This window comes from Bidens hawaiensis, unplaced genomic scaffold, assembly GCF_021521415.1.
Source record: "Bidens hawaiensis isolate Kalapana, Puna unplaced genomic scaffold, B.hawaiensis_p1.1 tig00039181_1, whole genome shotgun sequence".
NCBI classification, from domain to species: domain Eukaryota; kingdom Viridiplantae; phylum Streptophyta; class Magnoliopsida; order Asterales; family Asteraceae; genus Bidens; species Bidens hawaiensis.
The window spans coordinates 81572-102224 of record NW_027496905.1 but is presented as its reverse complement, the minus strand read 5'-3'; the positions used below and the strand labels follow the sequence as shown (position 1 = coordinate 102224).

The window sequence follows — 20653 nt, the reverse complement described above, 5'->3', positions numbered from 1 at the left end:
ATTATTATTATTATTATTATTATTATTATTATTATTATTATTATTATTATTTATTGTTGTTATTAACATAACCGGGGTTCTAAACATCTGTTTGGATCGATCCAGCAGCATTAAGTTCGTTTTTACTTAATACGCCACGTATAGCTCTATACGGAGCGTATTGGTGTCACACCCGGCCCTGAGCGGCGGAAACAGCCGGGCGCGCGCGAGTGGGGATTGATACTTAAGCACGGGCCATTGCAAAACATTCAAAGATTTTTATTGCGCATGAGAAGTTTAATACAAATACATTACATTGTTTAAGTATTACATAAAAACATCCAAGTACAAAAACTGAAGATTTTCTCGCCATATCCCCTTGCGCGGCGGGTAACCGTGCGCATCGAGGGGATAAAACCAAAATCTTCCAAAAAGCTTGTTTTAGATGTTCAGCGTGTGGTGCTCTAAGTGTGACTCCATGCGCTACCTAGTTATCTCCTGAAAGACACGTAAAAACATTTGAATCAGTATAAACTGAGTGAGTTCACAAGTTTTAGTAACTTGATAAAATCGTATTGCATCATAATCATTCTGAAACATCATCATTAAAACACATGCTTGGTAAAACATAGTTCTATCAACATATTCTGATAAAATCGTTCCGCGGGTTACGCGCGAACATTTCTGGGAACTGTGCTCGTCTATGCAAAGTGGCGCTGCCACTACGAGCTAAAACAATGTATTATCGTCCCGCGGTTTACGCGTGGACATTTCTGAAAAACCGTGCTCGTCTATGTAAGTGGCGCTGCCACTACGAGCTAAAATAACGTATTACCGTCCCGCGGGTTACGCGCGGACGTTGTGCTGGAAAACAAGGCGCTCGTCCATGCAAAGAGGCGCGACCCCTACGAGCGGGCTCAAACCCATAGTACTGCCCCATGACCATACTAGGCACTCGTCCATGCAAAGAGGTGCGACCCCTACGAGTGGGTGGATCAAACCAGCAGTCCCTACCCTTAGAGTTCCAATGGTAAAGTGATCACTTACTCGTTCTTGCGCACTCTTATCGAAAACCAAAGTTAACTGTTCGCATTGCTCATCATGAAATATAATTTAAACACATAATCGCTTGCATAGCTTGTAAGTATACCATGATAAAATGTAAATTAAACACGTGTCCCTCGCCCCGAAAACAGGTTAAAAACAGTGAAAATAGTGAAATGGGGGCTGTGAGACTCACCTGTGGTTCTTGTTAAGGGATTAATCGAGATTCGGGTTTTCTTGGTGTTGGCCTCGGAATCGAAGGTCTAGAATACGATTAAATAACAAATATATATATTAAGATCAAGATATAAGGGTTGGAAAGTAGATCTCAAGGTTATAATCTCGGCTTACCTAGTAACAGGATCGGAGCTGGAAACAACGGATGCTTGGGAAAAGATTAGTGCAAGTTTGTAGTTCTTTGAAGTGTGTTTTGGGTGATAATTTAGGCTACAAATTTATAGGCAAACTCAAGGGAACATAATCCCTTGCTTTAGGGAATTGTAATCTTTTGAAATGATGATAAAGTATGGAAATTATTATTATTTATTAAAAAGAGTAGAAAAGTAGATTAAAGATTCTGATTTGATATGGACAGGACATGCAGGGCTGTGGTTGGTGAGAGTGGGTGGCTGGCAGTTGACTTTTACAGTTTGCTTTTTCAGTGCTTTAGACAGTGTACAGTAAAAAGTAGAAGTTTTCTGAAACACGCTACCGCCCTCTTTTGGGCGGGGACAATTTCCTTAAATCTGATCATTTTGACTAAGTGTTCTGCGCGTATAACTTGGTGCGCATAGCTTCCTGCGTGTAGAACATTTCTTTGCTGCGGGTAGGTGCGTAACCTTCTCGCAGTTAGGGACATTTGAGTTTCATTTGTAGATTCTCCAGGTGGTTTTGGTATTTCAACATAGTGATCAGTCATGTTGAAGTCAATTCCATCCTGGAGCTTCAGACAAACTAGCTCTCAAAGTTCCCGCCATGCGGGTAGGTTAGTTCCCTTCCGCACGCGCATAAACGATGTAGGATGCACCCGCCTTAGCATCATGCGGGATGGTCAACCCATAGACAACATAACGTTTAAGTTACATGAAAACATAAGGCCAATACGTTCACGCATGGCGCATATAACATATGCTCACGCTGGTTCTTAACATGGTGCGCTCGCGCAGGGCGCATATAACACATGCACGCGCTGACTAACATGGCGCGCTCGCGCAGGGCAAACATAAATGCCCGCGCTGATTCTAACATATGCTCGCGCCGGGCGCACATAATGTGCCCGCGCTGATTCTTAACATAGCGCGCTCGCGCAGGGCGCACATAACAAATGCACGCGCTGACTAACATGGCGCGCATAATATTTACAATCACCTAATTATTAGGTTGATTACTTAGTTTAAGGGGTTGGGAATTTACCGGGTGTCACATTCTCCCCTCGTTAAACGAATTTCGTCCCGAAATTTAGGAGACGTTGCTGGCAGAAGCCATATTCTGAAAGAGGTGTGGGTATTTTATGCGCATCTGATCTTCTCTTTCCCAAGTGAATTCAGGCCCACGCCTTGAGTTCCATTGAACTTTTACCAACTTGATTCTGCTTCTGCGCAACTTTTGTTCTTTCCAATCGGTTACTGCTATAGGCTCTTCTACGAAGTGCAGCTGTTTGTCAATATGAATTTCTTCCACCGGTAAAATCAACGTTTCGTCAGATAAACATTTCTTGAGGTTGGATACATGAAACGTATCATGAACTCCACTGAGTTCGGCGGGTAGACGGAGTTTATAAGCAACTGGACCGATCCTCTCCAGGATCTCAAAAGGTCCAATGTAGCGCGGATTTAGCTTTCCTCGCTTACCGAAACGGGGGACTCCCTTCCATGGAGAGACTTTCAAAAGTACTTTATCCCCTACTTGAAACTCCAACGGTTTCCTTCTCATATCAGCATAACTTTTCTGTCTGTCGCGTGCTGCCTTAAGGTGATCCCTTATCTGAAAAATCTTGTCTGTTGTTTCTTGGATCACTTCTGGACCAGTCATTTGCTTGTCGCCCACTTCAGCCCAACACAGTGGGGATCTACACTTGCGCCCATATAAAGCTTCGAACGGCGCAGCCTCAATGCTTGTGTGATAACTGTTATTGTAAGAAAATTCAACCAACGGGAGGTGGGTATCCCAACTACCTCCAAAATCGATCGCGCACGCGCGCAGCATATCTTCCAATGTCTGGATCGTTCGTTCGCTTTGTCCATCCGTTTGGGGGTGATAAGCCGTACTCATGTCCAGACGAGTACCTAACCCCTCTTGTAATGATCTCCAAAACCTTGAGGTGAACCGACTATCTCTATCAGAAATGATGGACACTGGGACTCCATGTTTTGAAACTACTTCTCGAATATATAGTCGGGCTAACTTTTCCATTTTATCAGTTTCTTTAATCGGCAGGAAGTGCGCTGACTTAGTTAGCCGATCTACAATAACCCATATCGTGTCATAACCCCCAGGTGTCCTTGGTAGTTTGGTGATGAAGTCCATAGAGATTTGTTCCCACTTCCACATGGGAATTTCTGGCTGCTGAAGCAACCCCGATGGTTTCTGGTATTCAGCCTTTACTTTCGAACACGTCAGGCACTTACTGACATACATCGCGATGGCGCCTTTAAGATTGGGCCACCAATACAGCGTTTTAACATCTTGGTACATCTTGTCTGCGCCAGGATGTACGGAATACCGCGTCTTGTGAGCTTCGTTTAATACCTGCTCGCGCAATCCTCCCTTGAGAGGGACCCATATGCGGTTGGCAAAATATCGAGTGTTGTTCCCTTTAAGTTCCAAATTCTTAACCATACCCCCAAGGCATTCGTTTTTAACAAACTCTGGTTTCAAGGCTTCTTGCTGAGCGTCTCGGATGCGGGTAGAGAGATCTGCGTGAATGGTCAACCTTAGAGCCTTGACTCGTAGCGTTTTTATTCGCTCCTTTCTGCTTAGCGCGTCTGCTACCACATTCGCTTTCCCCGGATGATACTTGATCTCGCAATCATAATCATTCAACAATTCAACCCATCTTCGTTGCCTCATGTTTAATTCCTTCTGATCGAATATATGTTGGAGGCTCTTATGATCCGTAAAGATTACACATTTCGTACCGTAGAGGTAATGGCGCCAAATCTTTAGCGCGAAGACAACAGCTCCAAGTTCTAAATCATGCGTTGTGTAGTTCTTCTCATTGGTCTTAAGTTGGCGCGAGGCATACGCTATAACTTTGTCTCGCTGCATAAGGACACATCCGAGTCCCTGGTGTGAAGCGTCGCAGTAAACAACGATGTCATCTGTCCCCTCGGGCAGGGATAAGACTGGCGCACTACATAACTTCTGTTTCAACATTTGAAATGCCGCTTCCTGATTCTTGCCCCAAATAAACGCCTTGTCTTTCTGAGTTAGCGCGGTCAGAGGTAGAGCTATCTTGGAGAAGTTCTCAATGAAGCGTCGATAGTAGCCAGCTAGTCCTAGGAATTGCCTCACCTCAGTTGGGGTTTTTGGCGCTTCCCAGTTTTCGATGGCTTTAACCTTAGAAGGATCGACGTGTAATCCTTTCTCGTTTACAACGTGACCGAGAAAATGAACTTCTCTAAGCCAAAACTCGCACTTGGAAAACTTCGCATACAACTTTTCTTTCCTTAACAATTCCAAAATCATTCTCAGGTGTTGCTCATGCTCGGCCTTGGTTCGAGAGTAAATCAAAATATCATCTATAAACACAATCACAAACTTGTCCAAATATGGTTTGCACACACGGTTCATCAGATCCATGAATATAGCCGGCGCATTAGTTAGCCCGAAAGGCATCACTAAGAACTCATAATGGCCATATCTGGTTCGGAAGGCTGTCTTTGGCGCGTCTTCCTCATGGACCCTAAGTTGGTGGTATCCTGACCGTAGATCTATCTTCGAATAATAACTGGATCCCTGCAACTGGTCAAATAAGTCGTCAATCCTCGGTAAGGGGTACCGATTTTTGACTGTCAGCTTGTTCAGCTCCCTGTAGTCAATACACATCCGGAACGAACCATCCTTCTTCTTTACAAACAGTACTGGAGCTCCCCAAGGTGAAAAGCTTGGGCGTATGAAACCCTTATCCAATAGTTCCTGTAACTGATTGGATAGCTCTTGCATCTCAGATGGAGCTAAGCGATAAGGCGCTCGAGCTACTGGCGCAGCTCCTGGGACCAAATCAATACGAAACTCGACTTGTCGCGGCGGCGGTAACCCGGGCAAATCTTCAGGAAAAACTTCTGGAAATTCGCGCACTACTGGTAAGTCTTCAATTCTTCGCTCATCTCCTTTCTCTACTACATGCGCCAGGAAGGCGTAGCACCCTTTCCTTAGGCACTTACGCGCCTTTAGGCACGAAATCAGTTTCGTCGCAACTCCCCTTCTTTCCCCTTGAATCATCAAAGTTTCTCCGTTCAACAGTGGAATCCGAACCTGCTTCTTATGACAAACAATCTCCGCGAGATTTTCGACCAACCAATCCATACCTACCACAATATCGAAACTTCCCAAATCTATTGACAACATGTTTATATTGAACTCATGACCTCCCATGACTAATACACATTGTTCAGTCCTTTCATTCGCGCATAACTGCCTACCATTGGCTAGTTCTATAGTATAAGGTTTGTCTAGCCTACTGGTCGCTAAGCCCAGGGAGTTTTTAAACTCATGGGATATAAAACTTAGGTCAGCGCCAGTATCAAATAAGACAGATGCATAATGACCGTTAAGCAAAAACGTACCGGTTACCACATTCGGCTCTTCCTTTGCCTCACCCGCGCCGATCACAAAAGCTCTCCCGCGAGCTTGGTTTCCTTTCTGTGGGCAATCCCGACTGAAGTGTCCAGGCTTCCCGCATGCATAGCAACTGTCGCTCGATCCAGCTTCTCTGATGCGACAATTCATCGCCTTGTGTCCTGGTCTGCCACACTTGGCGCATTCGATTTTTGCGCATTCACCTTCGTGGTGATACTTGCATTTGCTGCACCATGGGCGAGGCCCGCTGTATCCTTTCCTTGATGGTTCCGCGGCTTGAATCGCGTAAACCCTTGTGCTTTCCTGCTTCTTGGGCGGTGGCTGCTTGAAGTCTGATCCTCGGTGGGAGTTCCATTTCCTCTTGGAGTCAGAGGTTCGCTGCTCGTTCAAGCGAGCAGTCAACATACCCGCACGAACCGTATCCCTTGTAAGGGTGATGGCTCGCGCAACCGCCTCGTCAAAGGTCGGAGGTGCGGCGGCGTTGAGCGGGACTCTAACGACGGGAGGTAACCCAAAGATGTACCTCTCGATTTTCTTTTCTTCTGTGTTTGCCATGTCTGGCACCAGCTGGCAAAGCTCGTTGAAACGATTGGTGTAGGCATCGATATCCGTTCCTACCATGGTGTGGTTCCAGAATTCTTGTTGCAAGCTCTGAATTTCTGCGCGAGAGCAGAACTTTCTCATCATCATTTCTTTCAATTCTTCCCAGGTCTTGTGGAGAGCAACTTCTCTCCCCAATGTTTTCACTTGAAGCTTCCACCAAGATGAAGCTGCTTCCTGGAACATGCAGGTCGCGTAAAGGACCTTCTGGTTTTCACTACATCCGCTGATGGAGAGAACTGTCTCCATCTTGTCAATCCAATTGTAGAGCCCAATGGCTCCTTCGGTGCCTTTGAACGGCCAAGGCCTACAGGCCATGAATGTTTTATAGGAGCATCCTTTGTCCAAGGCTCCTGATTCGGGTTCTGGGGTCTCGTTCTCTTGGCGACCCTGACTAGATTCGGCCTTGCTGGCCTCATGCGTTGCAATCGCCTGCGCGATTATTTCTGCGAGCTCCTCGGGTGTCATGGTAATTCCCTTGGCTCTGGTTGGAGGCATTCTTGTCATAAAAAGAAAATATAACAAACTTAGCGCATGTACTCAGAGCACATAATGTTCTTATCTCTAGACACTGTGACCCGTGTTCCTAAGTGCGTGTGTGATTTTTCTTTTGAAAATATTCTATGAAAAAATATTTCATGCGATTCCCCAAAGGCTATAGTCTAGGTTAAAAACTTCTTTTCCTAGTTCGCTATAACCAGTGCTCTGATACCAATCTGTCACACCCGGCCCTGAGCGGCGGAAACAGCCGGGCGCGCGCGAGTGGGGATTGATACTTAAGCACGGGCCATTGCAAAACATTCAAAGATTTTTATTGCGCATGAGAAGTTTAATACAAATACATTACATTGTTTAAGTATTACATAAAAACATCCAAGTACAAAAACTGAAGATTTTCTCGCCATATCCCCTTGCGCGGCGGGTAACCGTGCGCATCGAGGGGATAAAACCAAAATCTTCCAAAAAGCTTGTTTTAGATGTTCAGCGTGTGGTGCTCTAAGTGTGACTCCATGCGCTACCTAGTTATCTCCTGAAAGACACGTAAAAACATTTGAATCAGTATAAACTGAGTGAGTTCACAAGTTTTAGTAACTTGATAAAATCGTATTGCATCATAATCATTCTGAAACATCATCATTAAAACACATGCTTGGTAAAACATAGTTCTATCAACATATTCTGATAAAATCGTTCCGCGGGTTACGCGCGAACATTTCTGGGAACTGTGCTCGTCTATGCAAAGTGGCGCTGCCACTACGAGCTAAAACAATGTATTATCGTCCCGCGGTTTACGCGTGGACATTTCTGAAAAACCGTGCTCGTCTATGTAAGTGGCGCTGCCACTACGAGCTAAAATAACGTATTACCGTCCCGCGGGTTACGCGCGGACGTTGTGCTGGAAAACAAGGCGCTCGTCCATGCAAAGAGGCGCGACCCCTACGAGCGGGCTCAAACCCATAGTACTGCCCCATGACCATACTAGGCACTCGTCCATGCAAAGAGGTGCGACCCCTACGAGTGGGTGGATCAAACCAGCAGTCCCTACCCTTAGAGTTCCAATGGTAAAGTGATCACTTACTCGTTCTTGCGCACTCTTATCGAAAACCAAAGTTAACTGTTCGCATTGCTCATCATGAAATATAATTTAAACACATAATCGCTTGCATAGCTTGTAAGTATACCATGATAAAATGTAAATTAAACACGTGTCCCTCGCCCCGAAAACAGGTTAAAAACAGTGAAAATAGTGAAATGGGGGCTGTGAGACTCACCTGTGGTTCTTGTTAAGGGATTAATCGAGATTCGGGTTTTCTTGGTGTTGGCCTCGGAATCGAAGGTCTAGAATACGATTAAATAACAAATATATATATTAAGATCAAGATATAAGGGTTGGAAAGTAGATCTCAAGGTTATAATCTCGGCTTACCTAGTAACAGGATCGGAGCTGGAAACAACGGATGCTTGGGAAAAGATTAGTGCAAGTTTGTAGTTCTTTGAAGTGTGTTTTGGGTGATAATTTAGGCTACAAATTTATAGGCAAACTCAAGGGAACATAATCCCTTGCTTTAGGGAATTGTAATCTTTTGAAATGATGATAAAGTATGGAAATTATTATTATTTATTAAAAAGAGTAGAAAAGTAGATTAAAGATTCTGATTTGATATGGACAGGACATGCAGGGCTGTGGTTGGTGAGAGTGGGTGGCTGGCAGTTGACTTTTACAGTTTGCTTTTTCAGTGCTTTAGACAGTGTACAGTAAAAAGTAGAAGTTTTCTGAAACACGCTACCGCCCTCTTTTGGGCGGGGACAATTTCCTTAAATCTGATCATTTTGACTAAGTGTTCTGCGCGTATAACTTGGTGCGCATAGCTTCCTGCGTGTAGAACATTTCTTTGCTGCGGGTAGGTGCGTAACCTTCTCGCAGTTAGGGACATTTGAGTTTCATTTGTAGATTCTCCAGGTGGTTTTGGTATTTCAACATAGTGATCAGTCATGTTGAAGTCAATTCCATCCTGGAGCTTCAGACAAACTAGCTCTCAAAGTTCCCGCCATGCGGGTAGGTTAGTTCCCTTCCGCACGCGCATAAACGATGTAGGATGCACCCGCCTTAGCATCATGCGGGATGGTCAACCCATAGACAACATAACGTTTAAGTTACATGAAAACATAAGGCCAATACGTTCACGCATGGCGCATATAACATATGCTCACGCTGGTTCTTAACATGGTGCGCTCGCGCAGGGCGCATATAACACATGCACGCGCTGACTAACATGGCGCGCTCGCGCAGGGCAAACATAAATGCCCGCGCTGATTCTAACATATGCTCGCGCCGGGCGCACATAATGTGCCCGCGCTGATTCTTAACATAGCGCGCTCGCGCAGGGCGCACATAACAAATGCACGCGCTGACTAACATGGCGCGCATAATATTTACAATCACCTAATTATTAGGTTGATTACTTAGTTTAAGGGGTTGGGAATTTACCGGGTGTCACAATTGGTTGTTTTTTTTTAGAAAAAACCACCAATTTTGTCTTATTATGTTTTTTGTTTTATTATTAGAAGGGGCGTATAGCCCTATACGCCGCCTCTGATATATTTTTTTTTATTTTTTATTATTATTGTTATTATTATTATTATTATTTATTGTTGTTATTAACATAACCGGGGTTCTAAACATCCGTTTGGATCGATCCAGCGGCATTAAGTTCGTTTTTACTTATATTATCATATCTCAAAGTTTCAGGTTCTAAAATGTCGCTGGAATCGATCCAAACGGATGTTTAGAACTCCGGTTATGTTAAATTAAACGTTTAAGCGAGCTGCTACTGACCAGAATCTGAACAGCGAGTCAGAAGTCGGGTTTTGGTTAGTAGCCTTAAAATTTTGTTACAAAAATAAAAGTCTTCTAAATCGAAAGTCGGTTCCAACCAGAAGCATGAGAAATTGACTAGTCAAAGATGTTTGACTTTAGATTATAGTTCCCGAAAATGCAATTTTTAGCCTTTTTAAACGATTTTAAAGGTTTCTAAGGGACATTTGGCATGATTGAAAGTTATGAAATTATAAAATAAGTTAAACCAAGTTAATTACCAATAAATACAAGTTTTAAATAGTTCGAAAGATCCGAATTACGATCCCGAATCGGTTTAATGAATACAAATACGAAAAATCCGAGATATTACAGCACCCTCATCGGAATTATAACAGTAATAATAATAATAATAATAACAAATAATAAATTAAAAAAAATATATCAGAGGCGGCGTATAGGACTATACGCCCCTTCTGATAATAAGACAAAAAACATAATAAGACAAATTTGATGGTTTTTTCAATAAAAACTAACCAATACGTCCCATATAGGGCTATACGGGGCGTATTGATGGGTGTTTTTAGCAAAAGGTGGGGTGTTCCTAGACCATTTCTCGATTTATACATATCTCATGCTAACTTTTTATGTATTGTTCTAATTTTATCGGGGATGTCGCAAAGTAACTTCTCCATTTAGAACTAAAATTCAATCTTTTTCATTTCTTTTGTTTCTACTTAAGATCTAAAAGTTTATAACCTCAAAACTAGGGGTGTTCAAGGTTTGGTTCGAAACACTGAAACCGCCCAAACCGGTCATCGGTTTGGTTTCACGATTGGTTTTTTACATTAACTATCTTTCGCTCGGTTTCAAAAAATTCAAACCGTAGCGAACGGTTTGGTTTAGGGTTTACAACGAAAACCAACCGTATAAACCCGGACCGGACCGTGTGGATTAATTATTTTTAATTTATAAATATATATATTTTATATGTATATATATGTTCAAATTTATTACCATACATAATTAATTTAAAGTATATAAGATATGTATTGCTAAATTGAACAATAATGGTTAAGAAAAATATAGGCAGAGCCCAAATCCATAGGTTTTCTAATTGACAATTTGTGCCTTCAACTCATGTTTTGCTTACTTCTTAATGACTTGTGTATGCTTGTTAAATTATACAAACATATGACAATATTACTAAAAATATATTATGCATTAATTTGGACATTTTGTATAAAAATCCAAGAGCCTAAACCGCGAAACCAAACCATTAGTAACTGTTTGGTTCGGTTTGGTTTAAAAGTTCTACGATTCGGTTTTGGTTTACAAAAATCAAAAATCGTTACCATCGTTTTGGTTCACGATTTGACCCAAAAACCGCAAAAACCGAACCGTGAACACCCCTACTCAAAACAAAGACAGTCTATAAACAGTATCTTAACCTAATGAAAGTTAAATTTTAGCACCAAACATTTAAGCAAAAGTTGCTTGTACGCATTGCAAAGCAACATGTAAGTATATCTTAAACTAGTAGTTGTAGGTGTGGAAGACTAAAAGATGAATTGACGAATGAGGGAAGAGAGATGGGAGGTAGCTTGTAAGAAAGATTGCTTGGTTGAAAAGAAAGGGACGCGCCGGCCACCAGGCTGCGGTGGTTGTAGGGAGGCTGCCTGCCCTGCAGTCTCTAGTAATCATTACATTTGCATTTAATTTTGAGGTTGATAAGATTACTGTCATGTACCAGAGACAATGGCCATTGGTACTAGAAGCATGCAAAATACATTATTTAATTATTTAATAAATCTACCTCTAACTCTTAACTGACTCTTCATTCTCCTGGGAGGCGAGGCTACATTGTAATTTCCTTTTTAAATAACTTTCATACTGTTTAATTGAGATGACTGGTTTTGATATGGTATGATCATCTAAATATTTCATTTGCATATTATATAGAGGTAAGAGTACAACAGTTCTCGGATTATTATTCATCAAACGAAAATGTATTTACATATAATTATGATTACATAATATCAACAAGATTCTTATAGGTTTGTGTCTGGGATGCCAAGTTGAGATGATCACGCACGCTATACAATGGAGTGTTGAAGGCTAATGAAAATACGAGCATTTTTAGTTTGTCATTTATTTAATAAATAATATAAAGATTTGTTAAGGCTACGTGCAATTGGGGGAGGGGGGGCTTCGAAGCCCCTTCACAGTGCCACGTCAACGTCACGTAGGCACTAGGAGCATCGAAGCCCCAGGGCATAATGCCCCTCTATGGTGAGGGGGCTTCGAAGTCCAACCCTTTTTATTTTATTTTTTTTATAAAACATAAAAACCAATACAAATAAAAAAAAACAATACAAATAAAAATAAAAACCCTACAAATAAAAATATAACTCATGCTCGTCGTTGTCGTCCTCGTTTGCATATTTGGCCAATATATTTGCTCTTCTTTTTTCCATCACCGCCCGCGACACAGGATCTAGATGCGATAGATCTTTTGTGATGAGCTCGAGTTCCTTTTGTTTCGTTCGCTCCTCCTTGTGGATCGCTTTGTATTCCGCAAGCATCGCCTTTCTTTCTTCGTGTACCTTCACGAGGCCCTCCTGTCTTTGTTTTTTAATGTTGGCAATTTCGGCTAGCCTCCGCTCCATGTTTTCAAAATGCGAGCTCGTGTTGGAACTCTTAGAGAATGTGGTTCTGGACGAAGATCCTTCACCTCTAGCCTCCGTCTTTGCTTTATCTCTTCCTACCGGCCGTGACAACTCATCTGGTTCGTCAAAAATTAATTCCGGATCCAACTTGTTTAGATTAATTTGACAACGACCATCGGACATGGGTTGCGACGGCGATTGATCGGCCGAAGTAGACGTTTTCTTTGACTGTTTGGACGGTCGCGGTGGTGATGATGTCGGGACCGTATGCCACTTTTGCGAGCTTATGCATTGTCTCCAAATATCCAACATGCTAAAATCTTTATTATAAAGGGCTTTGTATTGTTTTAAGTAGGCCTCCAACACATCGGCATCGCTCATGCCGCTTTTTCTGTTGTTCTGCACGCGGGTGTGAACGGCTGTGAAGTCGGTTATTATTGTGCGTAACGACTTCCATTTGTTGTAGACGGAATCATTCCTGCAATACTCTCCTCGACCCATTAAGGCAAAGAACTTGGTGCGTATTTGTATCCAAAACTCCGGCGAATGTTTACCGTCACATTCGATACGTATAAAAGCTTAATATTAGTAAACAAAAAAATATAACATGGAAAACATATAAATATTTTTATAATATACCTTGAATCGAGTCTTCGGAAGAGTCGTTCCACGCTAACGCTAACGCCAACGCCATTACCTCGTCCGCTTCCCACATTTGTCGTTCTCCATTTTCGGTTATTCGAATGTCACCCGGGTTTTTTTTTATGACTTCTTTTTGGATGCCGGACTTGCGTTTCGGATATATGGGTTTGTGGTACTTGCGAGGACGTATACGGCATTGGCGCCTGAAAGAACATATCGGGGGTAAACGATGGCATGGGTGGAGGAATCATCGGTCGTTGTTGGTTTGCATAGAAAGGGTTGCTAAAGTCGACGTTATTTACGAGCAAACTAGCCCACCACATACAACTCGGATCCCACGGGTTTTGATTTGGGTTCGGGTTTGGGTTCGGTGTTGAGCTTGAGCTCGTGTTCGGGTTCGGGTTAGGATTCATGATTTAGTGTGAAGATGAATGTTGTGAAGATGGTTAAATTTGGTGTGAAGATGGTTAAATTTGGTGTGAATATGAAAGTTGTTTGAGTAAAATTGAGAAAAAAGTTTGAATTTATATAGAAATGTTAATTTTAATTTTTTTTAAACGGTCAAAAAAGTTAGCCGTTGGTGGTGGGCCCCCACCTCACCCCTCACCGCGCCCATCGTCCCCTCCACCCTTCCCCCCCTCCGCGCCCCGCCATGGTCCCCCCCCCCCCCCTTCCGCGCCCCCATAGCGATGAGTCTAAATGGCTAGTGGAAAGTGTGAGTTGGGATATATGAATGAGGCAAACCGTGACACAAAAATGTTTTGTTGATGGAAAAAATACTTTTTAATATTTCGCACTCACTAGAGACCTGGATTCATATTTCGCGTCTATTTACTCTAATAAAATACTCCGCATTATTGTCACTTGTTAATATCATAGTTATCCTTACCTTTTTTTTAACACATTTCAATATATGGTTTTCATCTTTAAGTCATTTCAATATATGAATTTAATATTTTCATTAAATATAAATCATAACCGATTCGTTAAAATTGAAGTTGCAGGTCTGTTAGAACAAAATTTTAAAATCAAGGGTATTGCAAATTAAAAAAATAAATGTGCATCATAGTCGAAGAATTTGAATTTGTATGATAAACTACAAATATTGTTTTTATAATGGGATTCAAGCAGAAGTGCATAACTTTTTATATAAGATTGGTTACAAATTTTGATTTAAAATTTTCTCATATGCATTTAAACTCGGAAAATGTGTATTTTCTTAATTTTCTCCAAGCATTTTGTATAAATATTACAAACATAGATAATACCTATTTTGTATATTATATATATATATATATTAGTGTTTAGCATTAAATCATTGAAGTTGAATATTATAATAATAATCCACATGTATAATGATTTACTATATGAACTATCTGTCATTTATTTGTGAAAAATTGGAAATAAATAATCCCACGTTTTGTGTATTGGCCGATAATAATCTCATCTTTAAAAATCACTAGCAATGGTCCCACCTTTTAACTATTTTTATCTCACTGGTACTCCGTTAAAAAATACTTAACGTCGTTATGTTTTTTCCCTAGTTTCAAACCGATCTTTTAGGGCTTTTGATCGGAAGAAAGATACGAGTCGACCGATGTAAAACTTATCTCGAAATGGTGATCCAAACGACGAAACAATGTTTCAATTCGGGTGTTTGAATTTTCAATTAATAAAAATCAAGCCATTTAAATCACCGTTTCGAAATAAGTTTTACATCAGTCGACTAATATCGTTCTTCCGATAAAAAGCCCTAAAACATCGGTTTGAAACTAGGGAAAAAACATAACGACGTTAAGTATTTTTTAACGGAGGACCAATAAGACAAAAATAGTTAAAAGGTGGGACCATTGGTAGTGATTTTTAAAGGTGGAATGGTTATCAGCCAATATACAAAATGTGGGATTATTTATTTCCAATTTTCCTTTATTTGTATGACTTTTTTGTGTAGTATAATAAGTCTTGGCAATAAAAAAATCAATATTTAATTTTCAATATTTTCTTTTCATAAGTCAGACCAAAATGCTTTAGAAACATGTATTTTAGGACTTAATTTATACTTTTTTATAAATTTAAATATATTTAATGTAATATGTCTTATAAGAAAAATTACTTAATTAAAAAACATTCAAAATTTTAAACCAAATAATTTGTTTCAATCTCATTTCACAATTTTCACTTAAAAAAATCATTATTGAAACCAAAAATATCATTTTCATAAGTTATTACATAATTTTAATATGAATAATTCCTAAAACAGGCTTTTGAAAGAGAGAGAGATTGAAAATAGGCCATGAATTTTGAAAGTTCCATTAATAATTCGTTGAAAACCGTCGGCGTTGTGACATTGGTTTTGTCGTTGATGGATTTCGGCACCCGATAAAAGATTGACAAGTGTAAAATACCTGACCTACCCTAATGGTTTTGTAATCAAATCTATCTGCACTGATACTTTTGGTCTGAAAATCATCACCGCAAAAACCATCAACTCCGTGATGTTTGGTCATGTTTTCATCTCCTTCGTGAGTTTTCGAAAAAAGTCGAAATCCGTGTTTTTTGAAGTTCATCTGACCAGATGAATTTCAAGTGAATTTCGTCTTTTGACATAATACCCACAACAATCTTCATCTCCATCTTCTTCATCTTCACATAATCTACCATACATCCTCTCTCCGCCGCTGCCGCCACCCATTTCCTTCCCCGACAAAATCCAAGAGCTCAGCCTTTTCCAGTGAGCCGCCGCCATTGCTTGTCAAATCCATATAAATTCCTGTCGGTGGCGATGGCTTGCCAGAAAAGGTTGAGCTCTTGGAGTTCGTCGGGAAAGAAGATGGGTGGCGGCGGCGGATTGAGGATGTGTGGTAGATTATGTGAAGATGAAGATTGTTATGGGTATTATGTTAGACGAAATTCACTTGAAATTTTTCTAGTTAGATTAATTTAAAAAAAACACGGATTTTTGACTTTTTTTTAAAACTCATGGAGGAAATGAAAATAGAACCAAACATCACGGAGGAATGATTTTCACGGAGATGATTTTCAGACCAAAAACATCATTACAAATAGATTTGATTACAAATCCATCGGCATCTGTCATATGCTTTGCACGTGTCGCTCTTTTAGGGGGGACGAAATCCATCGGCAGAAAAGCAAATCTCACGACAGCGACGGTTTTGAAGGATTATTGATGGAAGTTTGAAAACTTTTGGCCTATTTTAGGTTTCTCTCTTTTCAAAATGTTTATTTTGAGAATTTTTCCATTTCAATATTATATTAACTTATTGATTTTATATTTATTCAAATACAATGAATTGAAGTTATGTTAGTGTTACATGTTGGTTAGTAAATAATTAAAGTGTTTATTGTGATTTATATTCAAAATAATAAAGCGATACACAAAATTTAAAAAAAAAACTGCAGTTATAGCATTTTCGTGAAAGACGCGTTTGGTGGTCAAACGGACCGTGAAAGATGCGATGAGGCTTTATAGGGATCATTTCTAAAAACTTTTATTTATAAGGATAAAAGTGGAATCTCTCTCTATTAATATGACATTTTAGGAAATTTTTCTTATTATTATTAATAATTTTAATTATATCTACTTAATTATTTCTCTAACAGAGTTATTTTTTATAAAAACACACGATAACAACTGTTATGCACAATTATAAAAAGTACGAATTTCATAAACTTACCGTGGGAATATATATACGACGCACACTTGGCAAAAGTGTCCATGTTGAGTGGTTAAGGTCATTTCAAGTAAAAAGATAAGCTCCCAGCAAGTCAAACTCAAAACATGGAGACTGAGAAGAAACAAAAAAATTCAAGATTCAAAAGGGTTTGTGTATTTTGCGGAAGCAGTTCTGGCAAAAGAGATGTTTATGGTGATGCTGCCATTGAGTTGGCTCAAGAACTGGTATCATCGATTGCTTTCTTCCATGCACCATCACAATTAAACACACACTTACTTGACAAACATTTTTTCCTAATGATGATGATTGCCTACACATTGTTTCTTTTTGTTCATACTAGGTTTCAAGAATCTAGCTATTATTTTTTTTACTCCGAAACCCTAATGGCCGGCAAAACAAACTGGTTATTTTAACTGGTTTTTATCATGAAATCATGATTAAAAAGTAAATCTTGGATATAGAAACAGACAGTACATAACATAAACTTATGTGTTTAATGTCTATATTAATAGAAAGGATGAATAATTTAGCTTTTTTATGAAGTCTAATATCAAGTTCTTAAAGATTATGATGATTTTAATGTGTGTCATGTTTGTTTTGTAAGATTTTTAAGATGTGTGTATATAACTCACACAAATACTCAAATAGTATATTTGTTGTATATGATCAGTAAAATCTTTTAAATCATCAACTAGCTGTTACTCAATTGCACTTAATAATGACTTGACTTGGAACATGGGACTAGCTAGTCTTGATTTAAATTAAAAGTACATCATTATTTTAGTCATTCTTTTTTGTTGTTTATAATTAAAGGTAGCAAAGAGGCTTGATCTTGTCTATGGAGGAGGAAGCATTGGCTTGATGGGTTTAGTTTCTCAAGCTGTTCAAAGTGGTGGCGGCCATGTTCTTGGGTATATTATCTCTTTTTTTATTTTTTCTAAATTAAATAAATCACAAAAAAAACAAAGTCAACCTCACTAATCTTAAATCTTGATACAAATGTATCTTCAACAAGAAACATGTCAAAGATTCTAAAAAGAGTATTCATTTGCAGGATCATACCAAGGGCTTTAATGGGGAAGGAGGTAACAATATGCAATACCAAATACATATTTTATAATAATATTAATATTTAATACAAAATAATAATAATATTTTACAGAAAACTGGTGAAAGCATAGGTGAAGTTAAAGCTGTAGCTGACATGCATGAAAGGAAAGCTGAGATGGCCCGCCACTCGGATTGTTTCATTGCTCTACCAGGTACTCTCTTCTCCAACACTATATTATCACTGTACAACTCTTCAATGCACAAATTTTTTGAATAGTACAACTCGTTGTATCTGCAGGTGGGTATGGTACCCTTGAAGAGTTGCTAGAAGTCATTACCTGGGCTCAGCTTGGAATCCATGACAAACCTGTAAAACCCTCGTTCGCTGACTTTATTAATATTATTGTTATTATTATCAATTTTACTGCATGCCCTAAAGCTTGTACTTTGATCAAGATCCAACAAGCGAATGGGTTGTACTTAAACTTGTACTCTTGATAAAGGGTTGCAAAGATTTTGAAAATTTTAAAGTTTTGATTTATTATTATTATTATAATTATTTTTTGTAATATTATTATTGTGCAGGTTGGGTTGTTGAATGTTGATGGGTTCTACAATTATCTGCTCACATTCATCGACAAAGCAGTAGATGATGGATTTATCAAACCTTCTCAACGTCACATCTTTGTCTCTGCATCAAATGCCAAAGAACTTGTTCAGAAACTCGAGGTTTGTGTGATCATCATATCATATTTGTGGATCATGCATGTCATGTTTAATCAGCACAACTCTTTTAAGAAGATAGGTTTAATGTTGTCATATTGATTGCAATCCTAAAGTACAAAGTAAAAGTAAAAAGAGGGGAAAATTTCGAAAATAAGCGTTTAGGAAAATATATGTTTTAGGTGTCATTTGCAAAAAATTTCAGAAATAAGTATTATACACTAATCTTGACGAGTATATTCTGATAACACACGAGTAGTTTGTAAAACCAATTAAAACTTGTCACGTGCTTTTAAACTAATATTAAGGAGCAGGTTTACTAATCATTTACTTTTCACGACCAAATAGTTTCATGCATCGTAATCAACGCCCACTTGTAATCATAGGTCCTTTAGTTGCGACGGCTAGTTTACCTGGTTTGCATTCGCTTCACGAGTAGTTTATTAGTAGTTGACTTGTCGTGACTGGTTTAACCTTACAATCTACTCTTTGCGACTAAAGGACTTATGAATAATTTCAAGTGAGCGTTGATTGCGAGACACGGAACTTATTTAGTTGTGAGGAGTAAATGATTAGTAAACACACTCGTTATGGTTAGTTTAAGGGCACGTGACAAGTTTTAATTGGTTATACAAACTACTCGTCATGACTAGTTTATAATAAATATTTTTGGAATTTCTTTCAAATAACACCTAAACCTTAAATAAAATTTGTTTCTATAGCTTATTTTCGGAATTTTCCCAAAAAAAAATAATTAATAGAATATGGGAAAGTGGTGTTTATAAAATGTTTATTTCTGGAATTTCTTTCAAATTACAGCTAAACCTTAAATAAAATTTGTTTTTTTATAAATGCTTATTTTTGGAATTTTCTCAACAAAAAAAATGTTAATTAATAGAAAATTATATTGGAAAGTGGTGTTTGTAGTCTGGTTGGTAGATTTTTAAAAATAAATATATATCTGTTAATTGATGTTTCGAAAAATGCCAAACCAAACTGGTTCGGTTCTTTGTGGGTCGTCTAACCGGCTGGTTATAACGGTTATATCTGAGTGTTTGAAATCGGATAGCTAGACTAATAAACTATATATAATCGAACTGTAAATCGAACCATGGTTGGTTTTAAGGGTTTATAAACAACACTAAATAGCAGGATTCATAATAAGTGACATTGTTGAAGTGGGCATATACTAAAAAATTGGACCTGTATAGGGGCCTAAGCTAAACTATGAATAAGATATGTGGACAGGGTTTAACAGAATCTTTACAATCTCTTTGGTTTATTTATGTTGTCTGTATCTAATTGTCATAATGAAACTTTTTCTGGTGCTTTTTTTGTAAATTTGTAAACTTGGGGGGACCAGGAGTACAAACCTGTAAAAGATGGAGTGATTGCACAGGCCAAGTGGGATGTGGAACAGCAGCCAGTTGGGTTCAATACATTACACGCTGAAGTTGCTTTATAGATGAATCGGGTTTGGTTGGTTATTCGGGTCGTAGTTAATGGGTATTAGGGCTTTTGGAAGTTTAATTCTAGTTTCCAAGTATGTATATGCTTATATTTTGGATGCATCTAGTTTTTATACGGTACAACCAAGTAACGTAAGTAAGCGTTGTATTGTGTGAATACTTGATGCATATGTAAGTTAGATGCTTTTGCATGTGGTTACGGTTATGGGTTTGGCTTTTGCTTCTAGTTAAATGAACCGAATCGAACCGAACCGAACCGAACCGAATTATGATAATAGAAGACATGGGTTTTCGTTTATTGTGTTTGTGAAGTGTTAAATGTGCATTCCCAAAATGGATTATGAAAACGTATCTTTATCTTATGGTGTAATTGAATCTATTAAATTTATCTAATACACCTTTTTTATAAGGATCGAACTCTCATCTCTTAAGATAGAGGGAGGCATTAAATACCGCTGGACCAACAGCTTTTCATACCAAAATGAGTTGCCTCAAGGATTAGCCGCCTCAAGAATGGTTGTAATTTGGTGAAACGGTTTTCATACATGCAAATTATCGTAGATGCTCATCACATTATTTGTTTGTCGATGGCAGTGCTTGCCCAAATATTTTGAGAGCTCCTAATAATAATTAGAAAATCTAAATTACATACATATAATTTGTTAT

The 20653-nt window shown here is 39.0% G+C and overlaps 1 protein-coding gene across 1 annotated transcript; it reads left to right on the top strand.

Moving 5' to 3' along the window:
- The first annotated feature begins 16849 nt into the window (after positions 1–16849).
- On the top strand, positions 16850–20170 carry LOC143591092 (cytokinin riboside 5'-monophosphate phosphoribohydrolase LOG5-like). Its single transcript, XM_077071404.1, has 7 exons — positions 16850–16969; positions 17559–17656; positions 17800–17830; positions 17908–18007; positions 18094–18164; positions 18381–18524; positions 19882–20170. Exons 1-7 carry the CDS (start codon positions 16850–16852, stop codon positions 19981–19983), a joined length of 666 nt encoding a protein of 221 aa, XP_076927519.1. The 3' UTR covers positions 19984–20170.
- The last annotated feature ends 483 nt before the right edge of the window (positions 20171–20653 follow it).